Here is a 22,799-nt window from a genome sequence, read left to right as displayed (position 1 = left end):
ATTTACCTTCTTTTTTTTTCTCTGAAAATTATAAGCTGCATCTCATTCTCCCAGGCTCATTCTTCAGGAGAGAAGATTTGTCTTTCCTGATAATTTATGTGACATTCTGATAGATGTATCTTAGCAACTGAGAGTAACTGCAATTTGAAGTAAAACTTAGATTTCTTTGACTGTTGTAGAAATGTTCCCACTCAGATAAGAGTCCTCAGGAGTAACATTTCACATTTCCTTTAATATGTTTAGGATCAGTGTCTAACTGATAATGTGCAGATGAGATTCTTTTAGGTGAGAACTTATTCTCTATCTGTTTGTTTCATGTAGATTTATTGATATTCTTCAAAAATTGCTTTCATTCTCATTCCTTCCCTTGTGCTTTAAAGAACCAAACAACCCAAGCCCACAAAAACAAACACATGCAGCAGCACCCACCTCCCACCTTCTGCCTGATAATGCTGTTCATAGTGGAAGATGCCTTTTTCCAGTCACCTCCAGTTAGGGAGGGAGGGAAAACCAAAGAAATAGCAGTGATTTTCATAAGCTTAGGAGGAATTTCTGGATAGTGCTTGTTATGAACACTGCAAAACTGCCTGTTTCCCCTTGTTGATCATGGTGGGGTTCCTCTGCTGCACAATTTGAAACCTGTTTGTTGTTGTTGTGCTGCATTGTTAAACATTCTTTGCTGCATTAAAATATCTTCTGAAATAAGAAGCTCCAATGACTTCTGGACACCTGACTGCTTTCATTAATCTACTTGGATTGCTTTGCCATTTAAAAAAAGTTGTAAAGGACCTAAAAATATCTTCAGTGGCCAAGTAACTGTCTGAAAACTGTGAGTCATTAATGGCCACAGGCAGAAATGAAGGACAACGGCTCCTTAAACACCAGCAGGAAAAACTGGAATTAGATGATGAGGGAGATTTTTTCTGTTTGATCCTTAATGGATGTTTGCATTGGGGCATCTTGTGGTTCATTGATGCCTATATTAAGAATTATTCTGGGAAATGCACTTTCCCTTGTTGGTCTTCATTTTAAAATTTCCCTGTGTGGTATTAATTCTAAATACATACCTAGAAGCTATATCCTTTTAGAGAATCTTGCCAAACTTCCTACAATAGATCCTTATTTTTGTGCTATGGTTTTTATAGATATCAAAGTTTATTCTAATTGCCTTTGTCAGCAGAGCTGGCTTTTAAATGCAAGAATTGATGTCACAAAAACATTCAGGACTTGCTTAAAAACAGTCCCATATTTTTACTATCCTCTGAAATGGCCAAAAATAAACTATTTGTGACTTTTTAAGGATTAACTGATTTTTTTTCTTCTTTAAGAGGCTGAGCTTGCATTTGAAATGCTGTAGGAAAACAGCACCATGAATTATTGTGCTTTAAATAGCTCGAGAAATATTTATTGAATGTAATTAAAAAAAAAAGAGAAGGAATCACAAACCTTTTGTAAGGTTACTCAGAAATGCCTTGTGCAGTGCAGTACCTCTGGTGTGTTGAGATGAGCTGCTCTGGCAGGAGGTTACTTGGAGGCTGTCTCCTCACAGGGGGAGGTTTTTAGGTTTTAATACACATTAATCTTCTCAGGTAGCACATTTCATAATATTTCACAGAGAGGAACTAGCAGGTGATGAATTACCTGAAACTCCCAATGGTATCCTTTGGAATGGGAGATCACTGTGCTCTGGTACATGGATGCTGTGTCTAGAGTTATCAGACATGATAAGATGACATATATCAAATACAGAATACAAATTAAATTACAGCTATTTGGGCAGTACATTTACTTACAGAAATAACTTGAAGTATGGCAAGAAAGGTCTAAGTGCACTTGATATTTTTGTAAGAATCTAGGAATGAAAATTAAGGTTAATAATGTAATTTTCAAGTTTGTAATTTTAAGTGAGGAAACTTATTTCAAGCTAAAGAAGGGTGCTGTATAGTGAATACATTGTTTTACTCCAGGATACTTTAGAGTATCCCCGTGGGATTCAGCAGTATCAATGCTTGTGTAACACCGTGTCATGTCAGCCTTTCGAAGCCTTAAAGCTCAAACCCCTTTCCATATCAAAGAGCGCTGCTCAGTGGGACACAACTTTTGAGAATTCTGCTTTTTTGCCCAGGTGTTTGAAGTGGTGGAGCGCGTGGAGGAGCTGAGGAGGAAGTGGCCAGTGGCCTGGGGCAAGCTGGACGATGGCAGCATTGGGGTGGTGACCCCGTACGCCGACCAGGTGTTCCGCATCCGCGCCGAGCTGCGCAAGAAGCGCCTGTCGGACGTCAGCGTGGAGAGGGTGCTCAACGTGCAGGGTGAGCGCTGGCCTGGCCAAGGGGGAGTGTCTGCTGCTGGAATAACTGCAGGAAATTACCCTGGAGTTTGCTAAAATTGCCCTAAAGCTGTGGGAGCAAAAGGAGAGCTGTGGTACAGATGTTGCTCCAGCACTGTCGGTTCGATGGATGTGAGATGTGGGATTGATCTCGTTTATCTCAGTGGATATGAGATTTATCTTCTCTCAAAAAGATATCTTTATCTTTTCTCAGAATTAAGTTCAGCCTGGCTTAAAAATTGAGTGAAAATTGTAGAAACCAATAGGTATTTAACAGAATTTTAATGTTTTTAACAAACTGATTGGTTTTAGAGGTCCCAAATACAAATGGAACAGAGCTTTATGGATGGGAGATTTATCTTTTCTCAAAAAGATATCTTTATCTTTTCTCAGAATTAAGTTCAGCTTTACTTAAACATGAAGTGAAAATTGTAGAAACCAATAGGTTTTTAACAGAATTTTAATGTTTTTGACAAACTGATTGGTTTTAGAATTCCAAATACAAATGGAACAGAGCTTTATGGATGGGAGATTTATCTTCTCTCAAAAAGGCATCTTTATCTTTTCTCAGAATTAAGTTCAGCCTTGCTTAAAAATTGAGTGAAAATTGTAGAAACCAATAGGTATTTAACAAAATTTTAATGTTTTTAACAAACTGATAGGTTTTAGAGTTCCAAATACAAATGGAACAGAGCTTTATGGATGTGAGATCTATCTTCTCTCAAAAAGATATCTTTATCTTTTCTCAGAATTAAGTTCAGCCTGGCTTAAAAACTAAGTTGAGTGAAAATTGTAGAAACCAATAGGTTTTTAACAAAATTTTAATGTTTTTAACAAACTGATAGGTTTTAGAGTTCCAAATACAAATGGAACAGAGCTTTAGCCTCAAAATGTTTTACTGATTATCTTTTCCATCTGTGGAATCTTTACTGATTTCTTTTCCATCTGTGGAATAAACTGCAAGGAGTCTAAAAATTTAGGTGTTTCTTCCTGAAATCACATTGATAACAAGGATTTTGTGTAGGCATAGCCTGTTGCTAGGTTGCACTTCTAGTCAGTAATAAACAAAGGCAGATGATAAAGTAACTGAGTGACAGTGAGTGGTTTGCTCTGTTTTTTCATGGTGGATATTAATGCATTTGAGAAATTTAAAAATATGAATCAAGAATGTCCAGATTTTATTTTTAAGGTAGAATAAATAAATTCAAGATTTGTTATTGACTCATAGGCAATGCTGTAAAGATAATTACCATTTCAGAAAGTTCAGGAGTGATTAATATCAAGGTGAAAAAATAAGTTTTTTAAAGAGGAAATATTCTTGTAATGGAATATGCTATTTATAGTGCATCTTTTAAAAATTTTAAATCTTATTACTCTTGCATAAAGCTCTTCATGTGAAGGGTAGCTATGAGTTCAGAACATCTAGGTGTGAAATCTGGCTGGCAAGGGCAGTGGTCTGGCCACGGTAGGAGCAGAAATAGCAACAATTATCTCAGAGATGTTTTTTGTTTCATTTTAGGAAAACAGTTCAGAGTTCTGTTCCTCAGCACAGTACGAACACGGCACACATGCAAACATAAGCAAACTCCAATTAAAAGGAAAGAGCAGTTACTGGAGGATTCCACAGAAGACTTGGATTATGGTTTTCTGTCTAATTACAAACTTCTCAACACTGCCATCACAAGAGCACAATCCTTAGTAGCTGTGGTTGGAGATCCTATTGCTTTATGTTCCATTGGAAGATGCAGGTAATTTCTCTGTGTTCCTTGGTTAATCAGGGCTAAGGGTACTGGAAAATGTGTTTATTTGTGACTGGTGGATTTAGGAAAGTGATGGTCGCCATCATATATAACAGGGAAAAATGTGAGATACCCACACCTGGCCATGGACAAACTGTCCTTTCATATATTTATAATTGCTCAAATTTTCACTTAGCAATTGAACATGCTTGATTTTACTTTCTAGTAGAGTTTTTTGTATACTCATTACAATTTTATATACAAATAAAGGTAATGCATAATTTGGAGTTTAAAATTGTGATTTGAATGTTATGGCAGTCATAGGATGGTAGAAGACTTGAAAAACATTATTTATGTTTTGGTAGGTCTTCATGACACTAGGAAAAAACTTGTTAAGATTTGAGTGGATTTACATTTTATAGACCTAAATGAAGAAATGTGAAAAATGCTGAGATATGTAAACACTTAATGATATATTAAAGGTTCCGAGTTCTTGTTCTTCAAAGGGTTTTTTTGGATGGAAGAGCTGAAATTTTGAGATGATCAGAGATAAACCCTGCAGCTTATTCTCCAAGAGAGGAAACAGTGCACTGACTACATTATTAAAATAAAGCTAAAAATACATGTTAGTTGTTATATCTATGTTGTGTTCTACTTTCCTGAGCAATGCTTCTGCTGCTGTGTTGAGAAGGGATGTGGTTTTCAAAGATTAGAGTTGAAAAAGCCAAATGCAATTCAAACCTTTGTTTTCTGTATTTATGAAATATAACCTGAATTTCACCACTTCCCTGCTGGGGCCATGTCAGGAGTGTCTGTACATGAATACAATGATCTGCTTTAAATGGCTGCTAACATCTTACTGACAGAGAAATAATTGTTGTGGGTTTAATTCACTTTTCCCTTACCTGGCTGGGTTTTTTAGGCAAGGGGTAGTTTATGTAATGAGCTGATGAGAAGGAGCCCCTGTGCCTCCCAAGAGCTTCTTCAAAGTATGTGAAATAGAGTGTGCAAAAACTTAATAAAATAAAAATACAAGCTGTCAGCATGGTAATAAATTACAGTGCTGGCAGTTGAGGATTTGGTTTGCATTTTGAAGACCAGCAGCTGTTTATAGATGTAGAGCTGCTCCAAATTATAAAACTGAAAGATAATTAAGAAGCAAGGAGCACTGGAACTTTATTAAGATGTATCTCGAGCTTTCCCTTTAATACACCATTGTCTTGTTTCACTGAATAATTGAACATTCACTCTTTGAAAATAGTGCTGGAGGGGCTCAGGGAGGCTGCTGGGAAGATGGTTCTTTTTTAGTCCAACAGGAGTAGGGAAGTCTGAAAGAAGTGACATTTCGTTAGGAAAAACAGACCTCAAAAAAGTTTCGAGTGTACTTGAATTTTATAAATATTCTAATACCTGTCAAAATGAGTCAAGACTGTAATGATAGTTGTAGAGAGCTTTGTGAAGTATGCCCAGGGTAATCATTACATTCCTGTGTGCTCCAGCTGGACTAGACAGAGCTGTTTTGGCAGACACCCCCTTTAAACTCCCGAGCACACTCAGAGGCAGCAGGGTTTTATTCTCTGTTCTTCCACCCCAGAACAAGTGTTCCATGTGTAGAGAGACTGCTTGGGGCATTCTCAGCAAAAGTAGATGGGTCTCAGTGGATTTGGGCTACTTGGCAGTAGGTTTGGTGACTGAATTGATTAATCAGAGGGAATTCCATCATTAAAGCATCCCGGTGATGCTTTTAATTTTGGTTTTTAATTCTCATTTAAAACCTTGCAGGATCTATTTGCCTTAGAGCAAAATGCAGAAAAAGGGCCAACTTGCATCCTGAATTTTAAAAGAGCATTTCTTGCCTGTATGAAATCACAACAGAAATGGGCTTTTAGGGAAAACAATTCTGAATTCCTAAAAACATCACAAGCAGCACAGTATTCTTGCAAGACAGACATTTGTTCTTTCTCACAAAGTCAGCTACTCAGCAGAATGTGACACTGCTGGTACAATTAGTCTGCTGCAGTTCCTCATTTTGCAGGTTTTGGGGAAAGAACAGAGTTTGCTGATAGGCCAGACCTTATTACTGAAGGGTGAACAAGCAGGAGTTATAGTCAAGCACACCTTTACCCTTGATATTTTTGAAAGAGACAGCACAGTCAGGTTTGTTGGGTTTTTTTTAAAGTGACATCTTCAGACCTTATTAAATAACTTTTAAGCTTCAGTCACTTCAACCAAAAAGTTCCTTTGAGGTGAAAAAAAAATCATAAGTGTAAAATTTTGTTTAGATCCTGCTATGGATGTTAACAAAAAAAAAGACTTTTCTTTTATAAAGCAGTAGAAAGATATGTCATGAGAAAGCAGAAGACAAGGAGGAATGTTCTTTATTGCATGGTTTGAAAAGCCCCTCCATCCTCCAAATAGTTGGAAACAGAATTTTCATAGAGAAGTTATGCATCATCTGATGGTTGTTTTCCTAGCTCAAAAATACTTCTGTATGTTATAGAAAAATCTGACATGCACTAAAGTTCATGCTTTTGTTTGTTTTCCACTAGAGGATCTCAAAGAATCTCTAGAAACTCCCCAAAATACTAATTTTCACATGCCTCTGAAGTGTTTCACAAGAGTGGTTCTGAGGGCATATCTCAAAACCCTTTGTTTTTTGTTAGCTTTGGTATTTGTTACACTGAAGGATCTGCCTAAATTCAGAGAATGTTCTTGACAATTTCTGGGACTGAGAATCTGTGTAATTCCTGTCACTGTTTGAGCTTCAATAAATGCCTTTAATCATACATTCCAGAATTTTAAGCATGGAGTTTGCTGGTTTTGGTTTTCTAGGAAAAAGTTCTGAGTTGAGCTGTCCATGGCATTGATACCAAACGTGGTGCCCAGCCAGGGCTGTGAGCTGGTGCCCATGGGCAGAGCTGTGTGTGCATTTGGAGTGTGCACAATTGGGGAGCTCTGCACTGTGCTGTGGGGCTCAGCTGCAGGGAGCAGGCTCAGGGGAGATGGATTGGTGTGTAAAATGAGCACCCACAAACAATAAAAGTGTCCCACAGTTACGTTAAATCTGTTTTCATTTTAATAACAGCCATTGAGCTTTCCTCACTGTTTGTAAAAATCATTTCCATAGGAAATTCTGGGAAAGGTTCATTGCCCTGTGCCACGAGAATGAAAGTCTGCATGGCATCACGTTTGAGCAGATCAAAGCTCAGCTGGAAGCTCTGGAGTTAAAGAAAACCTACGTGCTGAACCCCCTGGCCCCCGAGTTCATCCCGCGCGCGCTGCGGCACCAGCACTCAGCCAACCCCAGCAAGCAGCAGCAGTCACCTCCAAAGGTACAGAGTGCTGGGGATGCCTTCTGCCTGCAGCTGGGAGGGAACCTGCACAAATAGCATGAAAGGTTTATGGAACAAGCTGTTTGTTTTAAAATTGCATCAGTGCAATCAGATATGAATGCAAATTCCAGAGGGATCCTCGGCTCTAGACTTGTGTTGTTGTGAAGTTTTTAGCAATATAGCTTGGGGTTGTCCAAGCCTTGTTTCCTTCCTGCAGCATACCTTGGCTCACTCTAGCCTGTTCATTGGCAGTTTTGCAGTGACCCTGGAGAGCTTCAGCCCTGGAAATTCAAGATTTAGATAAACCAGATTAAACCCTCTGAGCAAGAGCCAGTCCCTGTCCCAAGCTGTACCCCAAGAAACAACAGGTTGATACAGACAGTGACAAGGAGTAAAAAAAGCCAACAAAATAATAGCCAAAAGGGATTTGGTTTGGTCTAAATATCACATTTAAAATTCAAGGACTTAAGTTATGTAAGATAATTTTTGATGTAATTAAAAATATGTTGTAAACTGGTTTATTGCATAGATTAGCTCAGTGATAATGTCCTTCAGAAGACCAGATTTCATTAGCATCAAGAGGACAGAAAGATAAAATTACCTCTGAGTGGTAATTTCATCAGCTCTTTTTATAAAAGCAGGTGAAGAAGTGATGAAAATACATAGCTTCCTTAGGATGATAAAGAACACAAAATTTTAGAGCTTTCTTGGGGGGGTGATATATTAGTAATGAATTCTGTTTTAATAATTCTTTGTAGTTTATATCAAAATCATTTGGGTTGTAATTTAATTAAATTGTGTTTAGAGATAGAACTGAAATACAGATTGTCAGCTTTGTGATGAACTCAGTGTACAGGAAGGAAGAACTGCACATATTTCCCATAGCTTTGCATTTTTGTTCCAGGCTGTATCATTGAAATGAAATTTTTACGACAGGTTTTTTTAATACAAAGAGGAAAGCCTTCCCTTTGGCAGTCCTTCCCTAAAGGGAGCTTGTAAGGGAGAACATTTGGTTTCTTCATCAAGATGCATGCATTACTTTCTGAAACAAACACCAGATTTCTAAAGCTTCTAGTCATGTGTCAAAACACTGGGCCTACAGAAAACCAGAAATTACAAAATTGTCTTTAAAAGCCACTGCTGCACTCTCATTTTTCATGAGCTCTTCAGTCTTTTCCTTAATAACAGAATGTCATTATTAATACTTTTAGTTTCCTAAATGAAAAAAAAAAAAAGTACTTGAAAATGCAGGTATAATACATTTAGGAAAAAAAGGGGAGTGAGTGTTGGGGAGAGTGAGAGTCTTGTAAGTAGACAGCTCTGTTTATTTTGCTTTAGTTTGTTGGTAAACTAAGCCCTTGTGCTGTTCCAACTGCCAACACTATTTTCATCTTAAGATCTGAAGTGTTTCAACCACCTGTACCACAATTCTAAATAAAATCTTTCCTCTGAATGCCACTGATAGGTAGTGAGTGTGTGCAGTAACAGCACAGGTAATAATCAGATACTCTGAGAATACAGCTGGGATCAGGGATGCATTTCCCTTTCCTCAAGTTTTAAAAGCAGATGGGTGGCTTTGCTTATTTTAGACTTAGACTTAGACTTAGACTAAGCAATGTATTTAACATTAAAAATGAGGGATTAAAACCTAGTGCTGGTAGGAAAATGTTGTAGCAAAAAAAAAAAAAACCAACAGTTTTCAGTCATGTTTTGCGGTGAGTTTATGGACATTGTGCAAGTCAGGGCTTGTCTTGGTTTTGTACAAGCAGCACTTCTTATTCAGCAGAATTGCTCCTGGATTTATGTAGGGGCATTAAAAACCTCTTTGCTGTTTAGATTTTAAAGAAAGGGAAATGTTTGAGTCTTGTCTGAGAGGCGAGCAGGCAGCTTGGAGCTGTGAGTGCCTTGTGCCCTGTTCCTGTGGCCAGGCATGGCAGGGAAGGAGGGCTGGAGCTGCATGGGGACAGCCTTTATTGAAGGTGATGATGTGGAAAGGGAAAGTTTCCAGAATCCAGAGTTTCCCTTGGGGTAGTTCACATACAGCAAATTGAGCTCTGAGTTTACAACTTTCCTACCTCCCACTCGCTGCCTGCCAGCTTTTGGTCTGGGTTCAGGCACTTAAAGCAGGGTGCAGCATCACCCCAGAGATTTCCTGCAGTCAGGGAGGATCACAGGTCAGGATAAATCTCTGGAGAACTCCCTCTACTCCTGTTTGTTGACTGAAGGGGCATCCAAAGAATGACAAGGCTGTTAACACCTGCACTCACCTAAATCTTGGTCTGGGCTTCCTCTGAGAGCCTTTATGTAATGTGGATTTTTATATTCCAAAGGTGGAGCCAGTTTTTAGAGGAAACTGAGGGTATTTGTGCTCCAGTGTTGTCAGTCACCATCAGTTCTAGGGTGGGTTTAGGTATCCTGGAGATGGGTGAGGACATGAACCTTGGTGTGAAAATCTTTGAGAAATGATAACAATTGAGTTTCATAAGAGACTGTTATGAAATAGTAAAGCCTTCAAGACTGTGAGGAGAAAAAGAGAAAGGAAAGGCAGCAGCTCCCTTCCCCAGCTTCCTGGTGGCCCCAGTTGACTTTTATTCACCAATCTGATCCTGAAGCTGCCATTGATCAGGACAGCTCCTCTTACAAACTTAGGTCATTATTTTCTTATAAACTTATGTAAGTAGGTGGTATTTCAATTTGAAAAATATGGCACCTATAAAATCCAGGTCTGACAGGTTAGAGCAGAGCTTTGTCAGACCTCTGCACATGCTGCTTGCCTCTGACATTGTAACAGATACAGAAATGCTCTGTGCTGGCCATGAGTGATTAAGGCTACAGCTCCTCCACGTTTTCAGATTGAATCTTTCTCTGCTGAATAAACAGGCTTCCTTTGTTTAAGTGCTGCAATGAAAAGCAATTATTATTTTATTTTTCCATAATTCATTTTTCAAATGAGAGGAGAATTTGGAGACCGGTTCTTTAATCTGGTTTATGCATGAGTCAACATTGTCAAACAACCTGTCTTTGTAGCCTGACTAATTTGCTCAGAGTGCTGGAAAACTGCCTAGACTTATCTCCTGGGCAAGAAAAGTTTTGCAGCATCAAAGCGTTTCTAGATTTATTTTAAATTTCTGAACGTACTTAGGTCCAGATTAAGTAAAGTATTTCTGTGCTGCAAAGGACTTGAGAGCATGCTGGCAGTGCTCACAGTTTATGAATATTAACTAATTAGTTGATGCTGCAAACTCATGAGAAAAGTAGGAGGGATAACTCAGGTTTGTTAAAATCCTTTTCTAATGTTTCACCAAGGAAGGACAGTTCCCCCAGCACTGGGGTTCTTTCCTCTCCTGTATTGCATTTTTGGGGAGCAGTCACAGAGGAGCCACAGCCCAGAAGCTGATAAATGAGATGGGGCAGGGAGAGCACCTGAGTAAAACTGGGGCAGCTCCTTTGTCTCCAGCATTCCTGAGCTGGAACCTGGAGCAGAAAATGGATTTTGCTTCCACTGAAGCTGCTGTGGCAGAGGAGTAATGAGGGTTGCAGTGGTGCTGCTCCTGAAAGATGTGGGACAGGGGGAAATAAAATGGTGAGAAAAGAAACTGAGGATACCTGCTGTAAATCTTTGCATCTGAAAACAGGCCTTGGAGAGGGTTTTCCCAGAGGGAGCTGTAATGACCCACTGGTTAATTGAATTAGTGGTGTTTTGTGTCCAGCTTTGTGAATTCATAGGCAGGTGGTGGAACTGGATGGTTGAATGTGTAAGAATAAATTGTTGGGCTGACTCCTTTAAAACTGTTTTATGTTTAATTATCACGTTCACTTGAAATAAAAAGCTTTGGTTTATGTAAGAAGGTAAAGATCACTATTATTGGTTTTTTCCTTTAAAGGGCAAGGTCCATCATCATAACCAGAATGACCATTTCCCACCTGATGGAATTGGTGAGTGCCTCTGCAGTTCCTGGGGATTTCCTGAGCCCTCTGCAGCTGACAGCAGTGTGACATGCATTGAGAATCTGGTCTCTTCTCTGTTTGAAAGCCATTTACTTGTTGTTTGCATGTGGGAATCAGATCATAGACTGTTAAATGGACATTTTATATTTCTGAGGCTCACCCTTTATATGTGTTGTGTGCACTTGTTTTAAAGTTTTAACACAAGCACAGTTGTTGACCTGTAAAAACAATATCTGTGTTTGAAATTCATCATGTACAGCCCTGTACCAGGGTGTTTGCACTAGAAGGGTTTGGACATCATTTTGCATGCGCTGCTTTCTGAGGCACTTAGAAGTTAAATTGTGTTGTCATACATCCAGATATTACTGATCATACCTTTGCAAGGTAGCATGCAACAGCTGAATAATTTTGTTATTAATTTGGAAAAGCATTAGTTTAGAGCTTGTCTTCCCTGCTAAAGAAAGGAGGGTTATTTTAATTTTTGATCAGTGCTTACAGCCACCCTGACTGTCAGCATATTTAATTGGTTTGGGACATTCTTTCATTAATGCACTTACCAGCTACCTGTTTCTCTGTATCTCAACTCCTGTTTTCTGCCTCTTCAAATTTTTGAAATGGAATACAGGATTTGATTAAGGCTTTCTGTTGGTGTATCAGACCCGTGCTGTTAGACAGTTGCACGCTTACTTTATCAAGATAGATACTGTTAGGATGAAAAAACAAAGAAATTGTCATCTTCATGTTCTTTTTGTGTATAAATCTTCTTTTTTTGGTATATATATATATCTTTTATTTTTATCTTTATTTTCAGTTCAGCCCAATCCTTCTGTTCTAATTGGAAATCCTATCCGAGCATACACTCCTCCCCCTCCTCCTCTGGGACCTCACCCCAACCTGGGGAAATCTCCAAGTCCTGTTCAAAGGATAGATCCACACACTGGGACAAGTATTCTCTATGTACCTGCTGTCTATGGAGGAAATATGGTCATGTCTGTGCCTTTGCCTGTAAGAATTCATTTTCTGTTTCTCCCCCCTCCCCACCTCAGTTATTGTGGGCACATGAATGCATGGCATAATCAGATAGTGAATTTCTTGCAGGGTTTTTTCAGCACTCCCAATCTCTTGACTTTGCTGGCTTTAGGAGTGGCAGTGCAGAGGACAAGCAGAATATAAAGACCTGAAAGCTTTGCTCCCCCAAACAACTCCAGGCAGGCTAAAAGCAATTTCATGTTCATGTAATTTGTGTGTTTTAGGCACACCAGTGGAATCTGTCTCATCTGACTTGAGACACCTGCCTCGGAATTATTTGCCTGGTTCAGTTCTTAATCATTGGAGAGACCTCAGTGATTCACACCAAGTTTGTTTCTCTTTATTGGCATCACACAGCCTAAATTACAAGTTTTGGATGTCTGCAGTGCAAGGTGTCTGAAGTGAAGTGATAAGAAAAATAAGCATAATGGGATGTTTTTCCCTTCCAGAACCTCATAGTGAACCAGTTTCCTCTCCAATCCCTTCCCTTAATGACATTTGGGAACAGAATGAAGATCTCTAAGCACGTCTTTTAGGCTGCATTTATGCATGAAATTTTGGATTATAAATAAAACTGTCCCACCAAAATTTGCACACGTTAAAGAAGCAGCCTCTGCTTTATTTTTACCCTTCACAGTCAACATATTCCAGGAGGAAAATGCAAGGAAAGAACAAAGGCTGCAGAAGCTTGTGGAGTAACATGTCTGTGTTGTACACAGCTCCTGAGGACCGTGCAAAGGATGTGGAACCCACACATGCAGATGTGTTTAATTCCATTCATAGTGCTAAATGTTGGAATACAGCTAATTTGTTTTTTTTCCAATAATTATGAGTCCTCTGCTGTAATTTGGGTTATGGATGCTGAACAGGGGACTTGCTGTAGTTTCAGTTTTGTGTCTTAGATCAGCTGCCGCTGTAAATTGGTTTTCTTTGCTAGGCCAAGGAATTTTCCTTTTTCCAAGCTTACTAGAAATCTGCATTTGATGGATAAATTTAAATGCAATGAGAAGGCCAGCAGCTGTACCTTTGTCATGCTTGCTCACATTATATTAATATCAAACCAAGGTAATTTAAAAACTCTGTCTTATTGTTCCAAGGTTAATATATTTTTTATGTGTTTCCAATCAAAAGAAATGTAATAAAAACAAGTATTTTGGACTCACCTTCCCTGAGGATGGATTTTTAAATAATTAAGTGGGAAGACTGAGGTACTAATGAGACTTCTACTTTTGAAAAGAGACTTGGAGGTGATTTGGGGTTGTACAGATGCAATAGTAGCCTAAAGTTGAAGTTCAAAGTGCACATTTCAAGGGCAAATAGTAATTTTAAAAAAGAATTGGATGAAAGTTGTTACACTTGAAAGAAGCAGGGACTGAAGTAAAATGTGTTTATGTTGGTGGAAGATAAAATGATGTCTTTGTTTAATGGAGTTTCCATAGCCAAGGTAAAAGCTGGAGGAGGTTTTCTGCTGCCATCACTAAAGGATGCTGTGGCAGCCTCAGTGTTGGGGATGACTCCCTGCACTCTCCTCTTGTTCATAGATTTCCCTTCTTTTAATAAATTCCCTACAGGACGAGTTTGAACTCATTTGATGCAGAGCTGCCTTCCTTAGCATTCCTTTTAGGAATAAACTCGAAGCCATTGTAAAAATCCTGATTTTGTGGCTGCTTTCAGGAGGTGGATTTTGCTTTGCCTCTGCAGCACACATGTCCTGTAGCACAGACACTTGGGACTGTGATTCCCTTGGGCACTCTCTGGGTTCCACCAATGCTCCTGGGAGCTTCACTGAGTGCCCTGGGGTGCAGAGCTGCAGAATCCCAGCCCTGGGTGCTGCAAGCTCTGCTCCTCACCTTTGAGGCTCCTGTCTTTGTTCCCTCTGATCCACAGCCCAATATCTTGTAGCTACCAGGAGAAAGGGCTTTGGATTTGCTTGAATTTCACAATTTCTATTTACTAGAGAAGGGTTTAATCTGAAATTTATTAAACTATAATTTATCCATCAGTCTTTTCTCTCTGAACTTCAAAACCACTGAAACAAGAATGGGTTTTGAAAAAATTTAGAAAAATTTTTGCCCAAGGTTCTCCTCAAAAATCTGTGTCCTTGTTTTGCCTGCCCTTAGAGCTCTCCCCTCCCAGCACCAGCTGTAGTTGTGTGTAAGTGTGTCAGGTCATCTAATGCTTGAAAAACTCTTGCCACTGACCTAACACCAGCATGCTTGTTATCACTGCCTTTAATTTATGTACCTTAACAGATCACATCTCTCTCTTTTTTTTTTTTTTTTTAAATCTTAATTTTTGCTTTAATGTTTGTTTACCCCACAGGTACCGTGGACGGGGTATCAGGGTAGGTTTGCCGTCGACCCTCGCCTCATTACTCACCAAGCAGCCATGGCATATAACATGAACCTGTTACAGGCACACGGGCGAGGGTCCCCGATCCCCTACGGCCTGGGCCACCACTCCCCCGTTAGCATAGGACAGCAGCAGCTCCCCCACCAGGACAAGGAGCAGCACGAGCAAACTCGAAATGGTCAGTGCTTGGCGTGGCTCTGCAAGCTGCTCTGCTTTGGGGGGCACTTTCTGCTTGAAACGGGATCGTGGGAAGGATTTTCCTTCCTCCGTCCTTTCTGTGCTTCGCCCTTTCCTCCCTAATCGAGGGATCCACAGATGGGATTTGCCATTGCAAATGGAATAACTGGGATGTTGTGAGATTCAGAGGGAATGGGAGGTGGGAAGGGCTGTTGAGGGTGTAATTGTTCCATCTCCCTTCCACAGTACTGCTGATGTTATTTGCAATTAAGCTGGGAGAACTACTTAGTGGTTATTAATGAACAAAGTGTAGAGATTAAAGGGAAAGTGTTATTTAGGTAGATGATACTAAATGTCTGTGGTGCTGTAAATGCCTTACTAATAAGTTAATTTTCTTGTGTCTGAGGGAAAAAAATCCCAAAAAAATAATTTGCCTATGGAAACAAAATAATTTTGTAAATATTTTCAGGTAAAAGTGAAAACACTGCTGGACCTGAAATCAATAAAATTCGAACACCTGAGAAGAAACCTCTGGAATCCAAGCAGGTGGGTTTCCCTTGTCTGGGTATTTGGTTTTGTTTGTTTGTTTATTTTTTACGAATTTGCGTATTTTTGTTTGTTTGTTATTTCATACTTCCTCTTAATGAATTTCATCATTATGTTTAGTCATTCATTTAGTCAAACCGAAATGTCTTTATTTCAATTTCTTAAATGCAAATTCTCAAAGCCTTTCACTCTCCTTTTGCAGGTTGATTTAGAAGCAGCCCCTCAGCAGAGAAGCCCAGAGTCCCGTTCCAGTGTGGGTTACCCCAATGCTAAATTCCATCGCAAAGACAACCCTGCCCCCAGGCAGCTGAACCTGCACCTGACCCCGCCCCACTCCCAGTTCGCGGTGCCCAGCCGCCACTTCCAGCACCTCTCCCAGGTCCCGAGGCAGCCCTACCCTCTGCAGCAGCAGCAGCAGCAAAACCTCTTAAACCAACAGCAAAATCACTTGCCTGAACAGCCCAACCAAATGCCACCCCAGCAGAGCCAGGTAGTTCAGCAGCATAATCACTTGAATCAGCAGCCTCCACCACCTTCGCAGCTTTCCCCTGCTTTCCAGGCAGGCCCCAGCCAGTCCTTTTTTAATAATCCCATTCCCCACCGACCACATTCTCCTGCTGTAGATGCTGTGATTTCAGAGCAACACCCCCCACCTCTGTTACAAGAAGTCAATAATCCTTTGAGGCCTATTGCACAGCACAACCCAGTTCTGCCAACCCACTTGAACAACTTCATTGAAGAGAATCCATCAGGAATGCCCTTAGGGGACACTTTAGGTAGGTGACTTTTCTTTATTTAAATTCAGAGTGTGCAATTATAACTACATTGAAGTGAATATGAAGGAGGTATTTACCTTTTTCAGGCATATTGCTCTGAATTGGGTCATTGTTGGGTTAGTTTCCATAAGTAATGTCATTGAGCATAATTTGCTGCTTGAGGCATGTTTGAATATTCAGCACTTTATTAGAAGATTCATGTTTATATGATTTTCCATATGATTTAAATAACCAGGTTATGCACTGCAATGCAGTTAGTGTATAATAGACCCTGGAATAAACTGTATAAAAAGTATTCTTTCTTTTTTTTTTTTTTTTTTTTCTGACATAAAGATCTTTAAAAAGGGGCATTAGATAAAATTTTTTTTTAAAACTATTTTTATAGATCGTATGCATGGAAATGTAGCTTTGGAAACAATAAGGCAGCAACAACAAGCCAGGTTACAGCAATGGAATGAACATAATGCCTATCTCAGTCAAGGCACTATTCCATATCAACACCATCACCATCCTCATCTACCACATCTTCCTCAGCAACCAATTGGATTACATCAACAGCAGCAAGTTAGGGCAAACTGGAAACTTGCCAGTAATACAGAAGATGAAACAGAGGCAACATATTCAAGGTATTTGTTTACTGAGTCATCAGAGCTTGTGTAAAATTGAGCAGTGGGCACCTATCTGTAACACTGTGATCAAGTGCAAGGCACTTAAAGGTATTGCTTTTTGCTGCTGTTATTATGAAGGTTAAAATAGTTGGCAGGCTGACTTACAACTATGCTTTTATTATGTGTTATGCTTTATTCTGTTAGTATATTGGGTAGTAAAGCTGTAGTGGAAAAATATTTTTATGGAGCTTTTCAGTGCTGTATTTATGGAATGAGGAATGGATAGAGAGTAACAACCTTGTGTTTTTATGAAAGAGGTGACTGAGTGTAGTTAAGGCCTATTTAAGTTGTAAATTCTTCAATTTGAAGTAGCAGTCTGAGATTTGTGTGCTTAAAAAGAAACAAAACAGCCCCTCCCTAAACACTGCTCCCCAGTGAAACCTGAACTTTTCTTCCTTTTCAAAAAACCTTTGCTTTAAAAGCAGATTTTAAAAAATATGCTTGTATTTGAGATGGAGCTTTAGGGGGCAAGAAAGGAAGCTGTTGAGAATCAACAGAAAAATGGTTCCAGTGGTCATCAACTTTAATCATGTATATTGTAAAGGCTGGATTTTTAAATTGCCTCTGTTTACTGTCATCTCCCACTATGCTTTCTTTTCCATCTGGTTTGTTATAGCCATGGTAAAGCATCTAAATGACCTCTTAGCTGACTCTTTGAAGTGCTGAATTGAATTGACCTTTTGAAGAAGTTTAGAAATATATTGTGAAAGTGAGGGGAGTCCCTGATTGTTCTGGCTTTTGCCTTGAAAGGGGTTAAAATTGTCTTTAACTATGTGAACTTTTTGCTTTGTGTAGTAAAGCAGGAAATCCTTACCTTTAGTTGTCTCTTAAGAGATAACAAAAAATTGATTCTTCTGACTGGAAAGGAAATCTCAAGAGTTATTAAAACTTTGAGATGATTCAGGTGGGTATTTCATCCAATTAATCCTCTTGTGCCTAATTTCTGATTGCTCAGTCGCATCCTTTGAAGTTAGGGTCAGCAAGTGCAAAGATGAGAATATTTAAATTCAGTGTTCTGTTCTCTGAGTTTTCTGTATTTCAAAGAGTGAGATTTCAGCAAAACTTCTTTTTTTTTTTTTTTTTTCCTCTTTCCCTGCTGCATTTGTTGTGTTGGTGCAGATTCCAGGACTTGCTCCGGGAGCTGTCGCAGCGCGATCCCAGCGAGAGCCGGGACGGCGCCGAAATGCCGCCCCCGCAGTCGAGACTGTTGCAATACAGACAAGTGCAGCCCCGGAGCCCACCAGCACTCCCTTCTCCTTCCTGCAACTCCAACCACTTCCCCAACTTCACTGAGAACAGCAGAGACATTGAACTGCCCACTAACCCAGCATTTCAGCAGCATTTACCCCAAATGTACAACCCCCCTTTCTCAATGCCATCCGAACACATAACCCCGTCTCCCTTGAAATACCTGCAACCTGATGGGTCCTGGACTTATGCTAACCTGCAGCAGAATCACCTCCTGGGGCAGGGCTTTCACTATGGAATACCTCCACTGCCCCACAGGTCGCAGCAAAGCCCTTTTATACAAATCCAGAATCATCAGCACGCAGTCGGTCAGGAGCCATTTCATCCACTCGCATCTCGAGCAGTTTCTGCTTCTTCGCTCCACAGCTTAGAAGAGGTGGGTGTTCTGTCTGCCTTGCACTTGTCCTGTCCTTGTAATATCAAATTGTGTTGTGAAGTGGTCAGGAATGCAAAACACCTCACGCAGTGAAAGCTCACAGTGGGAATTTCTGTGAGGTGGAATCGTTCTCTGCCTCTCTGCTGTTCTCCCTGAGCAGATTTGGGGTTCCTGTTGCTGTAGGTGTAATGTTTTCTCTGCTCAATGGAAAGCCTTGGCTTTTGGAATGTTGCTCTGGGTTTTCATGCAGTCATTGCTCTGTGTCTATGTGTCATTTATCTGCAGTGAAAATCAACCACAGCCCAGGTGGAAGCTCTGGTCAGTCAGCTGGGATCACCCAGCCAGTTAACTCAGTGTTGAGCTGTGGATGTGCTTGAGTTCCCTCTCATACGAGACCAGAGCTGTAGAGTTGTTCCAACATGGTCCAAAACCTGATTTCATACTCCCACCCTGCCTGCACTGATTTGTTACAAAGCCATCCCATGTACTTTGAGGGCTGTGTGTTGGAAATCAGAGCCATCCAGCTGTGCTGCCTGAGGCTGGCTCCAGCACACCCCGCCGCACACAGCTGGCTCTGTCCCTCTCCATCTCCTCTTGTCCTGGGCTCTGAGGGGGTGTGCCAGCACTCACAGCTAGGACAGGTCACATTTGAGCAGGAGGTTTTAATCTCTGTTGGAATCTGAGGTGCTGAGGAGTGTATGATGTGCAAACACAGAGTATCCTAGAGCCAGCTTGCATTCCAGGAATGTGAGAATTAATATTCTCACTGAGTGCATGTAATCCAATATTTGTACATAAGTGGCTTGTTCTGTGATGCATTTCTGTTAAGGTTTTTACAGAGGCTGGGGGGGGAGCCGTGCTCATCGCTGTCTCACACAATACATATTTAATTTGTTTATCAACTTCTGAAAACAGAAAATATTTAGTTTATGAGCCTGAATAAAATAAATAAAATTGAATTTCAGTGCATTTTACAAATTTCTGTCTTACACAGATCCAGAGAGGTTAATGGAATCCTCAGGCCCAGCCAGAGCTGTAGTAAGGTTTGAGTTTATAGACATTTAGAAATTTGCTGTCTCACTCCATTAAGTCATAGCACCCTGTATAAAATCTAATACTTTGTGACAACAGTTAATGCTGTCAGTACAGCGGGATGTAGGAACAATGGCTTTTCAGCAGTAATAAACCAATAAATATTCCTATAGAGCTTGTGACAGTTCCTGCTATCTGAAGACAAATAGAGTGAGCCTTTATGTAATTAGTGTAAATTCGGTTTAGTTCTTATTTCTTCTTCCTTTCAAAATATGTGACAGAAATGCCAAATGCAGTAAAAGTGTTACAAGACAGAGACTTGCTTATAACTTTCCAAAACTGCTTCTTCGGCTGATGGGTAGGACTGAATGCACAAAGAAATCAAAATGGGGTTTTAGGTGTGTTTTTGACAGACAAGGCACTTGTCAGGGCAGATTTCTTGACTTTTGCTATCCTTACTAAACTGTTTCCTCAATCTCTACTTAGAAAGCTGTTAATTGACTTGATACTTGAAAGCTTTTGCATGTGTTTACTCAAACCAGATCTGAACTGCACATCAGAGGGAATACTGGAGTTATTCTGTGTGGTTCTGTACTTGCAAGTGTCCAGAACTTTGATAAATTCCTGATTGCTTACCAAAATAGCCCTTTTAAACTCAATGAATGTATACTTTTTGGGTTGATTTGAGCAGTAATTTATGTATTTTTTTGTTTGTTTGTTTTGTTGTTGACAAATTTCCTTAGGGGAGTGGATTGACAGGATATCCAAGTGTTGATCCCTTAATTGTGGCAACAGATTTAAGATATGTAATAAGAAGTTTCCTTTCATTCACTTTTTTCTCTTGTTTTTTGTGGATGCTATAGTAACAATAGTTGGACTCTGCAAGCAAGTTATTTGATATTTGTTTTGCTAATTTCTTGTGACATTTCATTAGGATTTTTTTCCCCTTTACCAAGTCTCGATTTACCTCTGTGGGTTTTCTGTTATGGGTGCTCTTGTTAGTCAGTGCAGATGGGTGTAAATACTGTATTTATTGTTAAAAATAAACTGTAATACAAGAGACTTGCTTTGAATCTTGAGAAAGCTTAGAGGGCCCTTAAATCTGAACTCTTGAAGCCCACAGGTTAATTGATGGAGCTCCTGCCGTTTACATCTGCATGATCTACAGGGTTTATGGAAGCAAGTAATTTCTGTGGTTTCAGATAAAATTCTCTGCATTATTTCTCCTGAGGGCACTTGCTTCTCCAGAGCATTTGTTTTGTATGTACAAAATCCAGTATATAAATGTGTCCTACCTACCCAGATCCTGGTGTACAAGTCACCAATTTATGCTTTGGAAAAAGAAAAGCCATTTTTTTCCTGACTGCATTGTAAGAACATTTTTTTCCTTGCTCTTTTGTGCTTCCTTTGCTTCATCTGTAAATGCTGGGTATCTTCCTCCTCACTGTGTGATCCAACACCCACGGTAGGAGTGTGAGATATAAAGGTTGATAAGAATTAAGAAATCCCAGTTGATGTTCTTTGCACTTCCTTTAAAATTCTGTATTTTGTGTGATCAAAATACGTGATCAGTGACTGCTGTATGCACATATAACTTGAAATGTGTTAGTATTTTGGAAATGCAAAGGGGTTTTTGGTAAGGCATTTCAGGGAAATTATTGAATGGGGAAATGGTGTTTGATACATGCAGTTTCCCATTATTGAATGGGAAAATGGTGTTTGATACATGCAGTTGAATCAAAAGAGCATAATGCTATTTTACGGTTTGGTTTTTTTTTTCCCTTTTGTTCACAGTATGAACCAAGAGGACCAGGCAGGCCGTTGTACCAAAGAAGAATTTCCTCTAGTTCAGTCCAGGCTTGTTCTGAAGAATTGAGCACTCCTCAAGACAGTCTTGGTCAGTGTAAAGAGCTTCAGGACCACAGCAACCAGTCCTCATTCAACTACTCCTCCCCTGAGCTGTGGGTGAACTCCTCCTCGTCTGCCCCGTACCCGAACATTCCATGCAACGGAGCCAGCAGAGCCGTTCCCCCCCGGGAGCTGCTAGGTGGGTACAGCTCGGCTGCCTCCTGCCCACAGCCAATCCAAGCTAGGATTCTGGAATTACTTCTTGTTTCAGTTGTTGTAGGTTTGCTTGGAATGATCCCGTTTCCTGGTGACATCCTGTGTCACTGACATGTTTTATGGAAAATCCTTTCCTTAGGATTTTTCCTCTTGAGAAGCTGAGAGGCCTCAGGAACAAAATGTAAACATTGATTATCTGCTGCTGTGGAATGCAACAGGTGCATCTGGGATTGGTCTCATGGGGTTGTTTCTAATTAATGGCCAATCACAGTCAGTTGGCTCAGGCCCTCTGTCCGAGCCACAAACCTTCGCTGTCATTCTTTCTTTTTCTATTCTTAGCCAGCCTTCTGATGAAATCCTTTCTTCTATTCGTTTAGTATAGTTTTAATATAATATATATCATAAAATAATAAATCAAGCCTTCTGAAACATGGAGTCAGATCCTCATCTCTTCCCTCATCCTTGGACCCCTGTGAACACGGTCACAATCCTGCTCTTCAGCTAAAAAAGCATTACTCCTTCTTAGGCTTCTCCAAAATCTCCACTAAACCCAGAAAGTCTCTTACAGTGGCTTCAAGTGCAGCTGAATTTGTGCTGGAGAGAGCTAAGGTGACTGGTGGGATTTATTTGCAAGATAGATTGATTGTTTCCAGAATCAGTGATATTTTGTGTTGGTATTACAGTCTGAGGGAGCAACACATAAACTGAATTAGTGCTCTCAGCGTTTCTCTAGTAAATTCTGGTACTTCATCAAAGGAGTGACGAGTTTAAATTCTCCCTCACCGTGGAAGAATCTCAGTGGAATGTGGCTTCCCTGGTGGTAGCAGCAGTGTTGATTGATTGAGCAGACAGAAACTAAATTAACTTTTCAGAGATGAAAAAAAAAAAGCTGCAAGGAGAGAGCTGGAGCAGTTCTTCTGTTTTCTCTATTTCTTGTGTTTATGAAAAACAATATTACCAGGATAGTACAGTTTCTTCCCTGTGAATTTGCTTTAAGGATCTCCAGTGGTAATTTAAAAACAAAATTAATAAAAATGCAAACAGTATTCCAGTGTGGATATTAAAACCACCTAATAATGTGGAAAAATATTTATAAGCTGGTTTTATTGGCCTTAAAAGATTTAATTGCTTTTCACCAAACTTTATAAACGTAAAACATCTTGTAATTTCATAGTAATTCTGAAGT

At 39.8% G+C, this 22,799-nt stretch overlaps 1 protein-coding gene across 5 annotated transcripts in view; it reads left to right on the top strand.

Annotated features, from left to right (window-relative positions):
* HELZ (helicase with zinc finger) overlaps nt 1–22,799 on the top strand; it is an 88,195-nt gene that overhangs the window by 60,504 nt on the left and 4,892 nt on the right. For all 5 annotated transcript variants that reach the window (XM_058038730.1, XM_058038729.1, XM_058038727.1 and 2 more), the window contains 11 exons: nt 2,126–2,309; nt 3,846–4,074; nt 7,193–7,397; nt 11,282–11,333; nt 12,157–12,350; nt 14,697–14,904; nt 15,373–15,449; nt 15,652–16,225; nt 16,611–16,851; nt 18,013–18,517; nt 21,344–21,596. In XM_058038730.1, coding sequence (XP_057894713.1) covers nt 2,126–2,309; nt 3,846–4,074; nt 7,193–7,397; nt 11,282–11,333; nt 12,157–12,350; nt 14,697–14,904; nt 15,373–15,449; nt 15,652–16,225; nt 16,611–16,851; nt 18,013–18,517; nt 21,344–21,596 — 2,722 coding nt within the window. The remainder of the gene's footprint in view (nt 1–2,125; nt 2,310–3,845; nt 4,075–7,192; nt 7,398–11,281; nt 11,334–12,156; nt 12,351–14,696; nt 14,905–15,372; nt 15,450–15,651; nt 16,226–16,610; nt 16,852–18,012; nt 18,518–21,343; nt 21,597–22,799) is intronic.

Source organism: Melospiza georgiana, chromosome 21, assembly GCF_028018845.1.
Source record: "Melospiza georgiana isolate bMelGeo1 chromosome 21, bMelGeo1.pri, whole genome shotgun sequence".
Lineage (NCBI taxonomy): Eukaryota > Metazoa > Chordata > Aves > Passeriformes > Passerellidae > Melospiza > Melospiza georgiana.
This window is presented reverse-complemented; position numbering and strand designations above follow the sequence as displayed.